This window comes from Salmo trutta, chromosome 26 (assembly GCF_901001165.1).
Source record: "Salmo trutta chromosome 26, fSalTru1.1, whole genome shotgun sequence".
NCBI lineage: Eukaryota > Metazoa > Chordata > Actinopteri > Salmoniformes > Salmonidae > Salmo > Salmo trutta.
Genome location: NC_042982.1, coordinates 16,611,403 through 16,630,050, shown reverse-complemented (window position 1 = coordinate 16,630,050; position 18,648 = coordinate 16,611,403). Strand labels below are relative to the sequence as shown.

The 18,648-nt window shown below is 43.6% G+C and overlaps 1 protein-coding gene across 4 annotated transcripts in view; it reads right to left on the bottom strand.

The window, feature by feature from the left end:
- LOC115163266 (schwannomin-interacting protein 1) overlaps positions 1–18,648 on the bottom strand; it is a 316,732-nt gene that overhangs the window by 30,971 nt on the left and 267,113 nt on the right. For 2 of the 4 annotated variants that reach the window (XM_029714993.1, XM_029714994.1), the window contains one exon: positions 5,516–6,349. In XM_029714993.1, the coding sequence (XP_029570853.1) occupies positions 5,516–6,349 (834 nt within the window). Of the gene's footprint in view, positions 1–5,515; positions 6,350–11,408; positions 11,430–12,745; positions 13,217–18,648 lie in introns of those variants that run through there. The other 2 variants (XM_029714996.1, XM_029714995.1) reach the window with 2 other exon arrangements.

Below are 18,648 nucleotides of genomic sequence, written 5' to 3'. Positions count from 1 at the left end.
CACAAATGTAAATGTAGTGTTAAATATAGACGTGTGTATTAAAGCACCTTTCCTATGAGGTAAATGATTTCACAGCCTCTGAAGCGCACAGGCCTTCTCTGAATCTTTCACCTCGACCCTGGTTATGAAGGATAACATTATTGTTTTGGTTTGGGGGCCCCTAACTGCCACGTGCCTCCAGAGCCTGTTAGGCCTTCATTATGTAAAGGTCACCTCACCCCTCGACCTCCTCACCGCAAATTCTTTCTAACCAAGATCCAGAGGGAAGAGGGAGATGTTAGAGAGTGGAAACACTACCCCTGGTCTCCTGTAACTAAACACACCAGCTAAACACAGTGGTTCATAGTTCCAATAGACAGTCACACAGAAACAGACCGACTGGCTCTGTGGTGTACGGGCAGCAGGCAGGCTGGCACACTGATCGGTGGCCATACCGTAGCAGCACACACAGCTCTACACAGCCAGTCCCATTAATCAACACTTCCTCTCCCAGCCAGCCGGCAAAACACTGTGGAGAAAGTTGCCATGACAACGTCAGACCGGCTAGCAGGAAGAGGACACACCTAAGGGAACGGTGTGTGTGTGACTGGCCCAGGGTCTGGTCTTACTATCGTAGCTGAGGTTCAGTACAAGTAGCTGGCATATGCAGATGTGGCAAACTGTAGATAACACATCAAAATGCATATCGTCTATCTGGATGAATAATATGTACACCCCTACCTCCAGTCCTCCTAAAAGCCCAGCTCTTTCGGAGGATCTTCTGAGGTGTAAAACCACAGAGGACCCCAAACCCATCCATGCCGGCCTCCCCCACCCCTCTCCCTCCTCCGTCTGGCTGGTGGTTCGCCTGAGTGGATGTCAAAAAATTTAACAACATGTTAGAAGCCCTCTCCCATCCCCTTTCCTTCCCACCAGACATTCCCTCTAATAAAGACATGCTGTCTTCATCCTCTCACAGTATCCTGGATCTGTGTATCCCACCTGACATTCCCTCTAATAAAGACACGCTGTCTTCATCCTCTCACAGTATCCTGGATCTGTGTATCCCACCAGACATTCCCTCTAATAAAGACACGCTGTCTTCATCCTCTCACAGTATCCTGGATCTGTGTATCCCACCAGACATTCCCTCTAATAAAGACACGCTGTCTTCATCCTCTCACACTATCCTGGATCTGTGTATCCCACCAGACATTCACTCTAATAAAGACATGCTGTCTTCATCCTCTCACAGTATCCTGGATCTGTGTATCCCACCAGACATTCCCTCTAATAAAGACATGCTGTCTTCATCCTCTCACAGTATCCTGGATCTGTGTATCCCACCTGACATTCCCTCTAATAAAGACATGCTGTCTTCATCCTCTCACACTATCCTGGATCTGTGTATCCCACCTGACATTCCCTCTAATAAAGACATGCTGTCTTCATCCTCTCACAGTATCCTGGATCTGTGTATCCCACCAGACATTCCCTCTAATAAAGACATGCTGTCTTCATCCTCTCACAGTATCCTGGATCTGTGTATCCCACCTGACATTCCCTCTAATAAAGACATGCTGTCTTCATCCTCTCACAGTATCCTGGATCTGTGTATCCCACCAGACATTCCCTCTAATAAAGACATGCTGTCTTCATCCTCTCACAGTATCCTGGATCTGTGTATCCCACCAGACATTCCCTCTAATAAAGACATGCTGTCTTCATCCTCTCACAGTATCCTGGATCTGTGTATCCCACCTGACATTCCCTCTAATAAAGACATGCTGTCTTCATCCTCTCACAGTATCCTGGATCTGTGTATCCCACCAGACATTCCCTCTAATAAAGACATGCTGTCTTCATCCTCTCACAGTATCCTGGATCTGTGTATCCCACCAGACATTCCCTCTAATTAAGACATGCTGTCTTCATCCTCTCACAGTATCCTGGATCTGTGTATCCCAATGACATTCCCTCTAATAAAGACATGCTGTCTTCATCCTCTCACAGTATCCTGGATCTGTGTATCCCACCAGACATTCCCTCTAATAAAGACATGCTGTCTTCATCCTCTCACAGTATCCTGGATCTGTGTATCCCACCAGACATTCCCTCTAATTAAGACATGCTGTCTTCATCCTCTCACAGTATCCTGGATCTGTGTATCCCAATGACATTCCCATGTTGGGAAATGGCAGAAGTGCTCCGGATGTTGAAATCCAAACAGGAAATGAGCTTGTTTAAGTCCAACCCTCGTCTCCGCTCTGATATCTCTCCTCGGAGCTCAGTCAGGATTTCACAGCTATTTCCTATTCCTTATCTACGCAGAGACATCACAATTCCAATGCCTACTATACTAAGTCTAGGGAGAAGGTCTAGAAACTGTAGGTGTTATCAGTAGGCCCTGTGTTACTAAACCTTATGCAAACCAAGTGTGTGTGTGTGTGTGTGTGTGTGTGTGTGTGTGTGTGTGTGTGTGTGTGTGTGTGTGTGTGTGTGTGTGTGTGTGTGTGTGTGTGTGTGTGTGTGTGTGTGTGTGTGTGTGTGTGTATCAAATCAAATTTATTTATATAGCCCTTCTTACATCAGCTGATATCTCAAAGTGCTGTACAGAAAACAAGCCTAAAACCCCAAACAGCAAGCAATGCAGGTGTAGAAGCACGGTGGCTAGGAAAAACTCCCTAGAAAGGCCAGAACCTAGGAAGAAACCTAGAGAGGAACCAGGCTATGAGGGGTGGCCAGTCCTCTTCTGGCTGTGCCGGGTGGAGATTATAACAGAACATGGCCAAGATGTTCAAATGTTCATAAATGACCAGCATGGTCAAATAATAATAATCACAGTTGTCGAGGGTGCAACAAGTCAGCACCTCAAGAGTAAATGTCAGTTGGCTTTTCATAGCCGATCATTGAGAGTATCTCTACCGCCCCTGCTGTCTCTAGAGAGTTGAAAACAGCAGGTCTGGGACAGGTAGCACGTCCGGTGAACAGGTCAGGGTTCCATAGCCGCAGGCAGAACAGTTGAAACTGGAGCAGCAGCACGGCCAGGTGGACTGGGGACAGCAAGGAGTCATCATGTCCTAGGGCTCAGGTCCTCCGAGAGAGAGATATACTGTACGTTTTGAACTGTCATGCAACTCGGAATTCCAAGTCAGGAACTCTGGCCTCTTTCTAGAGCTCCGACACTAAGAACTCCGAACAGAGTTCCCAGTTGTCTTGAAAGGACCATAATTCCAGAGAATGTCAGATTTTGATGACAAAGTATGCCCACAAGAAGGATCACCGTGACACCTTCAAGTGAGCACAGCATAACAGCAGTGAGTACAAAAAAAATGCCTTGTATGCTGCAGCATAAATGATGTGGCAATCTCAGTGCAAGAGGCGTCAGTTCCTGGTTCGAATCCAGGCTGTATCACATCAGGCCGTGTTTGGGAGTCCCATAGGACGGTGCATAATTGGCCCAGCGTCGTCCGGGTTTGGCCGGTGTAGGCCGTCATTGTAAATAAGAATTTGTTCTTAACTGACTTTCCTTGTTAAATAAAGGTTAAAAATAAAAATAGAAATAAAATAGGTTTAGTAATAGACCCATGCAATTCTAGTTGATATTGCGAGGGTTGTTTTGTTTGTGCAATGCGCTATCTATGCGTCGATATATTGTCTATAAAAGTGGATCCTCGTGATTGTATTTTCCGTCCTTTTTAGACCACATAGGTCTAATAAAATAATAAAGGATGTGTAGTGGCTTTGCTGGCATGCATCTAAACAAATTGGTTGACTTTGCCCCACCAAGATTTACATGCTAAAATCACCACTGACAACCACTACTATCCTCTCAGTACTATGGCATTCTTACCCCTGCCCGGACCCTTATCCCAAAGAGAGAGAGTTAGGTGGAGAGAGGCAGACTTCTCCCATAGAAGGCCTTTACAATACCATGAGCTGACCAGGTAATGAATATTGACACAAGCGGATTACCCATATGGTAGATACAGCATGGTACTGGAGATACCATCTCTCACCCTTTCTTCCTCTCTGTCCTCCCCCTCTCCTTCCCACATTCCAGACATGCCTTAGGGAGATAAAGAGGCCCCCAGGACGGTCACACAAAGACAGCAGCAGCAGCTATTGTCTGTCAGGACTGAGAGGAGAGGGCTGGACTCTCAGCCCTCTGCTAAAGGAGACAACCCCAGTGCTCTCCGGCTCTCAGACCACGCACGCACGCACGCACACACACACACACACACACACACACACACACACACACACACACACACACACACACACACACACACACACACACACACACACACACACACACACACACACACACACACGCAACAGACAAATAGACAAACTCAAGAACACACAAATTTAAACAAGAGTGACTCAAAAGTGCTGACCTCAATAGGTAACAAACAGTGTGTGGGTCAGATTTGACAAGATTCCAGCATACTCTATAACCACATCGCTCCAGCCCTCTTCACACCTACCCACAAGCTGACAATCAACCATAAAACACTCATCCGAAGGAACCTTCTCTATGCCTGGTTGGCGTCATGCAAATAATAAGTCCAATATGCAGCCTGTCAACCTGCCAGCGCCAGACCAGGATGTAGCCTGTGGATCTGAAATCCTGCAGCGGCGATCCATAAGACACTGCAACACCACCCTCTGCTGGGAGAAACACAAAATCACCTAAACAAATGATCCATCTCATAGGCATGACTTGTTTCCTGCCACATCCTCATACTCACAGGCCGTAGACCAGGGGAGGACAACAGGGCCTTCAGGGTTTTATTTTGCTCCAGCCCAGATCTAACACACCTGATTAAACCTATCAACTAATCAGGGTCTTCAATTTAGCTGTGTTAGTGCTGGTCCCTCCCAGACTGGAGTTGCCCAGCCCTGCAGTGTTTTTCCATGCTCCTCCAGCAGCAGACTGGAAGCTGAGACGGAGTCAGGAGTCAGGACTCCAGTCTGCAGCACATAGCTAGCAGCAGCACATAGCTTAGAGCCACACTAATCTCTCCTTATCCCAGCATTCCTGCACACACATAATATTCCCCAAGTTCACCTGACACAGATAACTGTTGGATTACCACATGACCAAATCCTCAGGGATCACAGAGAAAGCAGGAAAACATGAGAGTGAACATCTTCAACAACCCCCACACACACAGCAGGGTGGGAGTCCTATAGAACCTGGAGTCTGGAGATATATTGTGCTGTTGCAATTATTGCCCGTATAAATACCAGCTTTCTATTATCTGTGAAAACAACAATAGCACAGGCCTAGTGACCCACAACCTCTTTCTATGTGTGAGGGATCTTCAAGCACCACTCCATACATTATCTGGCTTGGTTGTCCCACCATGACTGACATCCTCACAACTGACATGCTTCATCCTACACCATCCAACACAAAACAAGTCACATAAATCGCACACACATACACACACACGCACGCACGCATGCATGCACGCACGCGCACGCACACACACGCACACACACACAGACAAGTGAAGTCTCCACTCACTGAGGTGTAGGCGGTCTTTCCCAGGCTGTGGTTGTGATTGAGGTTCTGGTTCTCCTGCTCTCTGCTCTGCAGCCCCGCCAGGTGTCTCTCCAGAGCAGCCCAGTCCATGGTGGGCAGGGACTCTTCCTCCACAATCTCCTCCTCTCTGTATCCCCCCATCCGTCCTCCTATTCCCCCTCCTCCACCACCACCCCCTCCTCCAATGCCACCTCTGCCCCGGCTGGAGCGCCTGTGGCTGGGCTTGGTGGCCCCCGTGCCCCTGGGTAGGGGCCTGGTAGGGGAGTGGGGCAGGATCAGGTTGCCATTCTGTTTCAGTTCCTCAGGCACGGCAGCAGCGAAGGTGGCTGTGTGTCCACTGTGAGTAGGAAGGGGTGGAGGCTTCACATCCTGGAACTCCTCGGCCAGGCTGCGGCTGTTCACTGGCTTCCTGAAGCCTCCGCCAGGCGCCCCTATCCCCCCCACAACTCCACCCTCCTCCTGGCCACGGGGCTGCTGGGAGCTGTAGTCGTCCCCGTACTCGCTCTTCCACTCCTCGATCACCTTCTTCTTGTACTCCTGGTAGTCCTCATCCTCCTCATAGTCCTCATCCTCCAGGGTTGCCAGATCCAGGGAGGGAGAGGATTTGTAGTCCTCTTCTAAGGTTGCCAGTTCCAAAGATGGGGACGATTTGTAGTCATCTAGGGTTGCCAGTTCCAGGGATGGGGAGGACTTGTAGTCTTCCAGGCATGCCAGGTCTAAGGAGGGAGAACAGGGTGTCACCTTGTTGGAGTTGGACTCCGAGCTGGAGCGACTGGAGGCGTCGCTCCCCAAGTCCATGCCATCCTCCCGGTAGTCCTGCAACAGAGGGAGAAAGAGGGATGGAGAGAAAGGCGGGAGAGAGAAGGAATGGAGAAAAATAGATCAAAATATAAGAAGAAAGAATGAGAGTTGGAAAGAGAAATTATAATAGTGAGATAAAGATAGAGGTTGAAAAAGAGAGGGGGAGAGGAAGAGAAAGACACACAAACAGAGAATTTAGGGAAGTGTGCACACAGAGATTACTGTTGTGGTTTGAGACCAACAACCACAAAACACTTCCTGGTAGAACTTCCTTCCTCTACATTCATTTCCTTGGCACCGTTTCAGTCCCTCTCTGACGCACTCTCTTCTCTCCTCCCTGAGACAACCTCTCCTCCCAGACTGACTCTCTACTTCTTCTGTTTATTCATGTCTGAGGTTTGCATTGTAACAGTTGAACCAGAGAGAGAGAGAGAGAGAGAGAGAGAGAGAGAGAGAGCAGTGATTTATCCTATCATCACACATTACACACATCTTCTCAAAGTTTTCCATTTCAGATTGTTAATCAGAAGCAGATGCTGCCACAATGTATTTCCTTATCTGTGTCTTTGACAAAGTCATCCCAACAATATTGGTCAATGTGAGTATTACCAATCTCTTTCTCCCATCGTCCAGAGGTGAATGACACTGGCTGACATTGTGCCATGGCTCTATATATAGTATACATTGCAGTGGCTGTAAGTGACTTAAACAGATGAGTCCAGGGTGGCTGTCTGACCTTGACTGTCTGCAGTGTGAGGCCACAGTGTGTGTTGCTGTTGTTGTCCAGTGCCAGAGCAATCACTGTCTGATTGATTACCAACTTAATGAAAATGCCCGTCTTGTTTATGGGCCTCCACAAATCTCAGCGTGACCTGAACCTCTTTGAGTGTTTTCACCTCTTTTTTCATCGGCTGCATTAACATAGTGCCTGGCATCACATAAAAAAGTTAATGAAAAACAAGCTTATTCAGAGTCACAACCGGAAAAACACATCGTTGTGCATCCAACACACTAAGAGTTATTGATTGATGATGATTATTGTCCATCAAGAGGATTTTTTTTTTCTTGTGGCCAGTTAGTTTTGAAATACACCAAAGAATGGGATTCATAAAGTGTTGATTAAATGAGTGTCATACATTTGAATATAATTTGCAAACCCAGACATTAAAAAGAATCAATGCAACCACCAACATAGACAAACACCTCACCAGTAACACTTTTTTCCCAACCACATTCAGTAAAGATTTATCTTAAAGGGATACTTAGCATGCCTAGCAGATACCCATAGATTTCCAATCATTGTGCTAACGCTAGCTAGCATTGACTCGCGAAACTACCGCTAACTTCCTTCATACTGGACACAAGGACATAAAAATGGTATCCACAAGTTAATCTTAAATATCAGTTTATAAATATATAATAACAGTTAATATGCAGTTTAAATGCAGACCTGCATATGAAATGATACATGTAATCCGTTACACGTAAGGAATTACAAAAAAACGATAAATGCAATCCGTTAAATTAACAGCAAAAATATTGTAATCAGATTACAGATACTTTTGAAAAACTAGATGATTACTTCGAGGATTACATTAAATTCAGAAAGGATGTTTGCAAAAAAAATGTTGGGGAAACTTCTCTGTCACATTTGTTCAATGTGAGCGAGTCTGACCATAAATCAGAGACCACTATGATGACACACCAAATGTGTTTGATGGATCGCGGGAAAAGAGCTGAAATAGGCTTTTACAGACTACAGTCCAAGCTGTGTTCCAATGGAGTGACTGCTGTCGGCATCCAAAGACTATCCAACTTGAATAAACGCTTGGAGGTAAGGATGACAGCAGTATCTACGGCGATACGGATTTCACTTATCATTGATATCTACATAGCGCATTGATGTAAATCACACTGCTGCTCTCTCATTTATCTATTTGCGCCTTACGAACTGTGGTTGTTGTGGATGGCTGTTCACAAATCTAAATGTGTATTTGAACCCAATAATGGTTGAATTCAAGGAGTTTAAACTGCCTATCAACCATTGTTTTCGAAACCAGTGGACAACAACAGAAAAATGTGCTCTTGCAACATCTACATAGTGCGGATCCCATCCTATAGAATAAAAGTTAGGCTTTAAAAAAAGGTGGAATCTGTAGTTGTTACATCAATTTTTGGATGTATATATATATACATACACTACCGTTCAAAAGTTTGGGGTCACTTAGACATTTCCTTGTTTTCCATGAAAACATACATGAAATGAGTTGCAAAATGAATAGGAAATATAGTCAAGACGTTGACAAGGTTATAAATAATGATTTTTAATTTAAGTAATAATTGTGTCCTTCAAACTTTGCTTTCATCAAAGAATCCTCAATTTGCAGCAATTACAGCCTTGCAGACATTTGGCATTCTAGTTGTCAATTTGTTGAGGTAATCTGAAGAGATTTCACCCCATGCTTCCTGAAGCACCTCCCACAAGTTGGATTGGCTTGATGGGCACTTCTTAAGAAGCATATGGTCAAGCTGCTCCCACAACAACTCAATAGGGTTGAGATCCGGTGACTGTGCTGGCCACTCCATTATAGACAGAACACCAGCTGACTGCTTCTTCCCTAAATAGTTATTGCATAGTTTGGAGCTGTGCTTTGGGTCATTGTCCTGTTGTAGGAGGAAATTGGTTCCAATTAAGCTCCATCCACAGGGTATGGCATGGCGTTGCAAAATGGAGTGATAGCCTTCCTTCTTCAAGATCCTTTTTACCCTGTACAAATCTCCCACTTTACCACCACCAAAGCACCCCCAGACCATCACATTGCCTCCACCATACTTGATAGATGACGTCAAACACTCCTCCAGCATCTTTAATTTTTTCTGCGTCTCATGAATGTTCTTCTTTGTGATCCAAACATCTCAAACTTAGATTTGTCTGTCCATAACACTTTTTTCCAATCTTCCTCTGTCCAGTGTCTGTGTTATTTTCCCCATCTTAATCTTTTATTTTTATTAGCCAGTCTGAGATATGGCTTTTTCTTTGCAACTCTGCCTAGAAGGCCAGCATCCTGGAGTCAGCTCTTCACTGTTGATGTTGAAACTGATGTTTTGCTGGTACTATTTAATGAAGCTGCCAGTTTAGGACTTGTGAGGCGTCTGTTTCTCAAACTAGACACTCTAATGTACTTGTCCCTTAGTTCAGTTGTGCACCGGGGCTTCCCACTCCTCTTTCTATTCTGGTTAGAGCCAGCTTGCGCTGTTCTGTGAAGGGAGTAGTACACAGCGTTGTACCAGATATTCAGTTTCTTGGCAATTTCTCGCATGGAATAGCCTTAATTTCCCCAGAACAAGAATAGACTGGCCATTTTGAGCCTATAATCGAACCCACAAATGATGATGCTCCAGATACTCAACTAGTCTAAAGAAGGCCAGTTTTATTGCTTCTTTAATCAGAACAACAGTTTTCAGCTGTGCTAACATGATTGCAAAAGTGTTTTCTAATGATCAATTAGCCTTTTAAAATGATAAACTTGGATTAGCTAACACAACATGCCATTGGAACACAGGAGAGATGGTTGCTGATAATGGGCCTCTGTACGCCTATGTAGATATTCCATAACAAAATCTGCCGTTTCCACTTACAATAGTCATTACCAACATTAACAATGTCTACACTGTATTTCTGATCAATTTTATGTTATTTTAATGGACAAAAAAATTGTTTTTCTTTCAAAAAAAGGACATTTCTAAGTGACCCCAAACTTTTGAATGGTAGTGTGTGTGTGATATATATATATATATATATGTTTACAAACATTGGAGAAAAACAAGCTTCTATTTTTGGTTCTCATGGATATATATATATCCATGAGAACCAAAAATAGAAGCTTGTTTTTCTCCAATGTTTGTAAACATTGTAAATGTAAACAAACACTGTATAGCCTCATAACATGGTTAAAAGAATAATTTTGATATCATGGATGATCAGTCCTTGCATCCATAGCTTTGTCTATTAATCTGAGAGGGGTTACATTTATCCAGGCCCATCCCTCAGCTTTTTACCAAAATATTTGTTCATTTGCCCTTTAAACAGCTGCATATTATCAAGATATCAAAGTGTCACCAACAAAAAGGTAAACAATAAGGCCTATAGCAAATGCAGCATATGGCATTCATTTCTCACATGTAAATAGCACTTTTCAGTAGTGTTCAAAGCATGCCATTCCATTTATTTTTCAACTTGAATCAATGAGCCCAATCAGTCCTCCATGACAACAAAATCAGGGCTGGCTAGTCCTTAGATTTGGGATTATGCTCAGGTAAAACAATTGTGTTAATCTATATTTTCATATTTCCAAGTCCTATTCTTGATGATCAAGGGGTATAAAATTTATTGGAATGACTGGAATCCTGATTGACTTTGGTTTTTAATGTAAAGATATAATTTAATCGTATTATTATATGTAGTAGAAAGTGATGGTTTGGAAGAAGCCTACATAACCAACCTATAAAGTAAAATGTAATATCCATATATGGCCAGCTATGTAAACTTTAACATTGATTTTTCCTGCAATATGTTGTTCAATTGGTAACATACATTTTTGTCTCTTTCTAATGCCTCTAAGTAATTATGTAATTTCTTCTCACAGACCCAGACAAACCAGTATAATCTGGAGGGGGTCAGGCTGGCAACAGTCGAGCTCTTGGCAACAGTGGCTCACTGTAACTCGCACTCTCGCAAGATGGCAATGTTTCGTTACATTGATGTTATATTTTACATGTGGACTATTTTAATAAGGACAACATCTGAAAAGGGGGTTGACACACCGATTCATAGCTGCACGTAGTGTCAATGTCGTAGTAGGCTAGTTGACGTCTAGGCGGGGGGCATAAACGCGCGTGCGTCCAGCACCTCCCTCATATCTCCGAGTCCAGTCACGTTTATGATTAAGATTCGAGATCAGCATGTTGTGTAGCCTACATATGACATATCGCCTACATGAAGTCACGAATCCTTGCGCAGACATTCAAAGAGCGGTGCGTTCGTTACAATTTGCTACAATGTAGCAAACCTTACCAACATGTTCATCAAAAACACCGGCACTGTCAGTGATCCATCCGGCCGCTGTTAATCGAAATTCCTCCTGCCATTCCACGATTATTCAAGGGCGATTTTATATTAGTCTACTCTGCACATTATAAATAAGAAGATGGATAAGGGATCATGGCGTCCTTACTTTAATCTCCAGCCATTGAAGTAGGCTACCACCGTAGCCTATAGTGGGGAAACCGTGGGAATCCGTTTTAAATCTCAACCTGCGAGTCCTTAAAAGGGCAACGGCTCCATTGGTGGAAAAGAGCGTAGCGTAGCCTCTTTAACTATTCTACAAGAAAATGAACCGGATCTAGGCCTATCAAACACGTCGGAATTAAAGTGACGCTTCCAGTTCCTGTATTATCATATATAAAAAATGTTGGGCTTCGGTTCATTTGAGTCCGTGTAAAATGTGTAGCCTTATTATTTAAAGTGATTAAGAAGGCGAGAAATCCCGTCAGACAGCTGGGCGGGGGAGCGGTGGAGCCCGCTTTGGTTGATCCTCTCTGCGATTAACTTCGCAGGCTACACACTGGGTGGATTTGGTCACACAATACATGCAAATTGACAGCTGCGCGGAACCCCACCCCGCAAGCGAGGCGAGAGTTTTGGGTTTAATTATTGTATTGGAGAGGACACTGGCCACAATAATAAACCCCTGTCATGTTTCTGTAATTGTGAATAATCTACGCATTACATTTATTAACGCCCTTGCCTCTTTTCCCCAAATCAGAGTGTCATTTAGGCTACCCAAAACACTGCTCTGTGCAATAGCCTGTGTTCAGCTAATGCCAATTAATACAAACCTTTAATGCAGGTAAATATCAACTTCATAAACAGGTAGAGCGCATATAGCCATATGCTGAGTCATTCATCCTCAAATGATGTAATGTTCCTAAAAAAAAGTCACGGGAGAAACCTCACTTCCCCCGGCAACAGCGGTGACAGAACCGCCCAATTTCACAACGCAGATGACAACCAAAATAACGAGTCCACACTGACGACAGGGTTCCTATCAATAGACCACACTGCACTACATATCAATAACAACGGTTTATCCCTCCATGGTTAGGCTGCTATAGGCTATTGAATAAGACAGCCTATATCCTAAAATAAACCAGCCCAGGCACACACTGTACTAATGATAGCCTACTAACCTGCAAACGCCCTGTAGTAAAATGCCGGAATGACAGAAAACAGCCTATTCTAAATACATCTATTTTGACCGAAGACCTATAGACGACATGAAAGAAGGTAATGCAAATAGCCCAGCCTATGGGTTCCTTAGTCATAACAACAAACGCATCACCAATACTTACTGTCATTTTCTCTGTAAAATGTCTTGTCTCAAGACATCTTAAAGTCAATACCAGACAACAATTGTATCTTTATTTGTCAGTATAACTCGGTAGTTAGTGAGGATATTATCCGCTACCCGGAGATATTACAGAAAGCCGGTAAATTGTTGAGAACGTATGCCAGTCCAGTCATTGCTATGTGTGTATCCGCCGCGGAACTCGAGCCCTCCCGAGGCTGGGTAAAAAAAAACACGCGTTAAAAAATCTAAAATAGATGCGTTAAACAAATCCCCGATTTTGCGAGCGCCCTGGTCGCCGCTCCTCTCTTCTCTATCCGGTACAGATGTCAAACGTCGCTTCTACCGTTCAGTGCATGCACACACAGGCTCACACAATGATTGGCGAGAGAATGTGAATGTGAATCTCCCTCTGCGCGTTTTTATCGTCCGCACAAGTCAGCCTCACACATACTGTATCTCTGCTTTCCAGTGCACTCAACTAAACGCTCCCACACATGCAAAGGAGCTCCCTGCCACAGCGGCGTCTCAACTTCACAGCGCTCTATCGCAGCAGGCTGCTCTGAGGACAAACTGATGACAGAACAGTAGCCCTGCCTTCTGCACTCACTGACCTTGCGAATTGTATATTGAGGTAAAATGATAGACAGAGAGAGAGAGAGAAAGAGAGAGAGAAAGTGAGAGAGATGAAAAAGAGCCCGACACTATATGTAGTTGAATAATTCAAGATGCCCTGGTGTTCTGAGTAGGTTTGGAACAGTTTCTGTCACACCGTGACTACATGAGCTGTAAGCACCCTTGGACATCTCAAGGAATCTGCTGTCATGTCCTTTGTAATTGAAGTCAGTTGACTTTTCACAAGTGATTGAAGGCTTGTTAGTGCTATGTTGATGATCAAAAATATAGATGAAGTCTTCTGGGCAGAGCGTGTTTTGGCCCAGAGGGTTTTGGTCTGTTTTGTTACCAAGCTCTGGTTAGTCTCAGTCTTTTGGCCAGATTTGCATGCAGTAGGGTGGCACTGGGCAGCACTGTCCACAGAATTCACTGGGTGTGTCTCAAATCACACCCTATTCCATATAGTGCACTACTTTTGGCTAGAGACCTCTGACATCTCATTCTCCGTCTCACTTTTGGCCAAGGCCTATTCTCCATATAGTGCACTACTATCCAAAAGTAGTGCAGAATACCCACTGGACAAAAACTGGTTGAATCAACAACAAAAAATCGAAGTAATTTCAACCCCCCAAATCTATGTGATGACGTTGAATCAACGTGGAAAACTAATTGGATTTGCAAAAAGTTCTCAACGTAAAGGCATTTTGTATTTTTTCCACCAAACGTTTAACCGAGATCCAATGACATTGTGAAATGTTTTGTTGAGTTCACGTTCAGTTCACTTTAGTTGACAACTCAGTATACTTTTTTAAACATATATTTTTATTCAAGTTTTACCAAATGTACATCAATGTAAATACAAAGATTTTACCATATCCCTCCCTCCCTCCCTCCCCTCCCTCCCCCCCCTCCCTCCCTCTCTCCCTCCCTCCCTCCCTCTCTCCTCCCTCCCTCCCTCCCTCCCTCCCTCCCTCCCTCCCTCCCTCCCTCCCTCCCCCCTCCCTCCCTCCCTCCCTCCCTCACTCCCTCACTCCCTCCCTCCCTCCCTCTCTCCCCCCTCCCTCCCTCCCTCCCTTCCCACAACACATCTACCCCCCAACCCCTCCAGTCCCTTCGGTACCTCTCCGCCCTACCTCAGTTCCCCCACCTCGATTCCCTCCCTCCCAACCACTCACCCCAACCCCCTCCCAACCACCCACCCCAATCACCCCATATACCCAACCCACCCCACACCCTCCCTCTGTTCGGTCGTAGGAAACAACAATTCTACAGAGATGTCACAACAAATAAACAAACAAACAAGAACACAGGAAAAAAATAAAAATTGTCTCACATACAAACAACTCAATACAGATTCAAGATAGAAAAAGTGGCGCAGCAAAAACAGAAATAAATACGTAAATAAATGATCAGTAAACCTTAGACAAAGCTGCTTGGACTGGATAGCATTATATTGATGACTGTACCTATTTTGTAATGACTACTGGTAATGCCTACTGGGAAACCTTAAAGCATCTCATCAGAGGGGAGCCTCTGCTAGCCATTAAAGTATGATATAAATCGTTGCCATTTTCTAACAAATGTATCATTGGAATCCCTAAGAGAATATTTCATTTTCTCAAGCTTTAGGAAGAACATAAAATTGTTGAGCCATTGAGAAGTAGAGGGGGGCTGAGCAGACTTCCAATGGAGAAGAATTCTATGTCGAGCTAATAAGGATGTAAATGCAACAATATCGTCATTTTTGGGGTCCAAGGAGAACAAGTCTTCTGGAATACCCAAAACAGCTATCAAGGGACATGGCTGCAGGTTCATTTCAAGCACCTCAGATAAACATTTTAAAATAGAATCCCAGTAATATTGTAGTTTAGAGCATTGAATGAACATGTGACTAAGGTCACATGGTGAGACATGACATCTATCACACTATCATTTACATTTGGATATATTTCAGACAATCTGGATTTGGAAAAATTGAAAAATACACTCTTTGTAAAACCTTAAAGTGCATGAGACCAAGACGAGCACAAGATGTAGTGGAGCGTACTCTATCAATCACCTCATCCCACCACTCCTTCATAAATTCAACACCCATTTCCCGTTCCCAAGCAGATTTAGTTTTGTTGGTGGAGTGTTTGTCCAATGACACAATACACAGATAGATCTGATAAATGACTGCTTTCTGTTGAGGTAATAGAGTCAATATGCCATCCCTGGGTTGGCAAGGGGGTGGAGCAGGGAAGCCAGAAAATTGGGAGAAGACACAGTGCCTAATTTGAAGGTAACGGAAAAAGTGAGATGGAGGCAAAGAGTAGTTAGAGGCCAGGATGGGAAAACTAGATTTTTTAAAATGTACATATAAGTCTTGGAAGGACTTAACACCTTTCCTTGTCCAGTGAGATAAACCATTATCTATTAAGGAAGCAGGGAATAAGTTATTCTTATCAATAGGACCCATAGTAGATGCAAAGGAGAATTTAAAATGCTGTTGAAACCGGTACCAAATCTTAAGTGTAGAAAGCACTACAGGATTGCCAGTTTAGTGAGATGGGGGTGCTGGGAGAGAAGAGCAAAGCAAAACAGGAAGAGAAGCAGAAATACAATTTGCCTCTAGGTGGCACCATGGGGTATCTGGAGCATGTAACCAGAATGGCAATTTCTGAAAGTTGGCTGTCCAGTAATAATATAAAAAGTTGGCTAATGCAAGCCCTCCACTAAACTTGCATCTCTGAAGTAAATATCTACTGACCAGATAAATGTGATAACAGCCTGATTGATTGACTTGGGATAGATTGAAATAGATAAAGGAATTTGGGTAAACTGTTTATTTTCAGTGAAGAGGCGACTCCGGGAAGCTGGCCTTTTAGGCAGAGTTGCAAAGATAAAGCCATATCTCAGACTGGTCAATAAAAAGAAAAGATTAAGATGGGCAAAAGAACACAGACACTGGACAGAGGAACTCTGCCTAGAAGGCCAGCATCCCGGAGTCGCCTCTTCACTGTTGACATTGAGACTGGTTGTTTTGCGGGTACTATTTAATGAAGCTGCCAGTTGAGGACTTGTGAGGCGTCTGTTTCTCAAACTAGACACTCTAATGTACTTGTCCTCTTGCTCAGTTGTGCACCGGGGCCTCCCACTCCTTTTTATATTCTGGTTAGAGCCAGTTTGCGCTGTTCTGTGAAGGGAGTAGTACACAGCGTTGTACCAGATCTTCAGTTTCTTGGCAATTTCTCGCATGGAATAGCCTTAATTTCCCAGAACAAGAAGAGACTGATGAGTTTCAGAAGAAAGTCTTTGTTTCTGGCCATTTTGAGCCTGTAATCGAACCCACAAATGCTGATGCTCCAGATACTCAACTAGTCTAAAGAAGGCCAGTGTTATTGCTTCTTTAATAAGGACAACATTTTGCAGCTATGCTAACATAATTGCAAAAGGGTTTTCTAATGATCAATTAGCCTTTTAAAATGATAAACTTGGATTACCTAACACAATGTGCCATTGGAACACAGGAGTGATGGTTGCTGATAATGGGCCTCTGTACACCTATGTAGATATTCCATAAAAAAAATCTGCCGTTTCCAGCTACAATAGTCATTACCAACAATAGCAATGTCTACACGGTAGTTATGATCAATTTGATGTTATTTTAATGGACAAAAATGTGCTTTTCTTTCAAAAACAAGGACATTTCTAGTTAAATAAAGGTTAAATAAAAAATAAAAAAACATTTCTAAGTGACCCCAAACTTTTGAACGGTAGTGTAAGTTGACTCCAAGGTATTTGAAACCAGAGCCAAGTCTATCTGCTGGAGCTGTAGCACTGCTGGATTGATTGGGAAGCACTAACTTTTCTGGAGATTCAGCCTGTAACCAGAAAAGGAGCCAAAGTTCTCCAGAATAGAAAGGATAGAAGGTAAACAGGTTACAGGATGCCCGTAAAGCTACTGAAAGGGGCTCAATGGCAACCGCAAATAATAAAGAGGACAATGGGCAGCCTTGGCGTGTCCCAAGTTCCAGGGCAAAATAATCAGAACAGGTGTCATTGGTACAGACACTGCCCTGGGGAGATGTATACAAGAGACGGATCCATGAGCTAAGTTTGGCCCCCAATTTTTTTTTTTTAAGAATAGCAAATAGGTATTCCCATTCAATTCCTTTTCTGCTTTTAGGGAGATTACCATCTCAGGGGAGTTGGAGAATTGTTTAGAATAAATAATGTTGAACACCATCCAAATATAAAAAATGAACATCTGTCCTGTATAAATGTGGTTTGTTCCTGTGATATGAGTCCTGTTAAGACTACTTCCAGATGCCTCGCTATCACCTTCGCCAGCACATTTACATCCACATTAAAAAGGTTTAGGGGCCTAAATGAAGAACAGGAAGTGGGGTCTTTCCCCTTCGTAAGGAGAAGCGCTATTGAAGCCTGTGTTAGGTGGCAGTGAGCCACGTTCAAGTGACTCATTATGCATAGATACAAGTAAAGGGGCTAACTTGGTATAGAATTTCTTAAAGAACTCAGTTGGAAACCCATCAGGCTCTGGAGCTTTGCTGCTCTGCATTGACTTGATAGACTGAATAACTTCTTCAAGGCTGAGAGGAGAATCAAGGTCATCTGCAGTTTCAGCCTCAACTGTGGGAGTCTTCAGTTCACCCAAAAAATAGCCATATTGGCAGTATCTGATGGAAATTCAGAGATATACAGGGAGGAATAGAAATATTTGAAGGTGTCATTGGTCCCTATAGGGTCAGAAACCAAGCTATGAGAGGAATCTTTAATTTAGGGAATCAGATGGGTAGAAGCACTGCGTTATAATTGGTGTGCGAGCAGACAACTTGCCCTGTCACCATGTTCATAGTACGTACCACGTGAATGCAAAAGTAACCTTTCTGCATCTGTAGTGGACAAGAGATTGAATTCAGATTGTAAATTCAAGTGTTGCTTATATAGCTCTGGAGATGGCGTCAAGACATATTGGTGGTCTAAGTCAAGGATGGCTTTAGAGAGTTCTTCTAGTTCAGCTTACCGAGTTTTGTTTAAATGAGAATAAGAAATAATTTCTCCTCTAAGATAGGCCTTAAGTGATTCCCATAAGAGAGAATGAGAGGTTGAGCTTGTCTGATTTGAAAAAAGAAAATGATCAATAGAAGTGGAGATAACATTACAGACGTCTACATCAGACAGGAGAAGAGAATTGAATCTCCAACAGAGAGGAGTACGAGTTTGTCCTGATAGGACTATGTCGAGGGCTAAAGGTCCATGGTCAGAAATTACAATGGGTGAATATTCAGA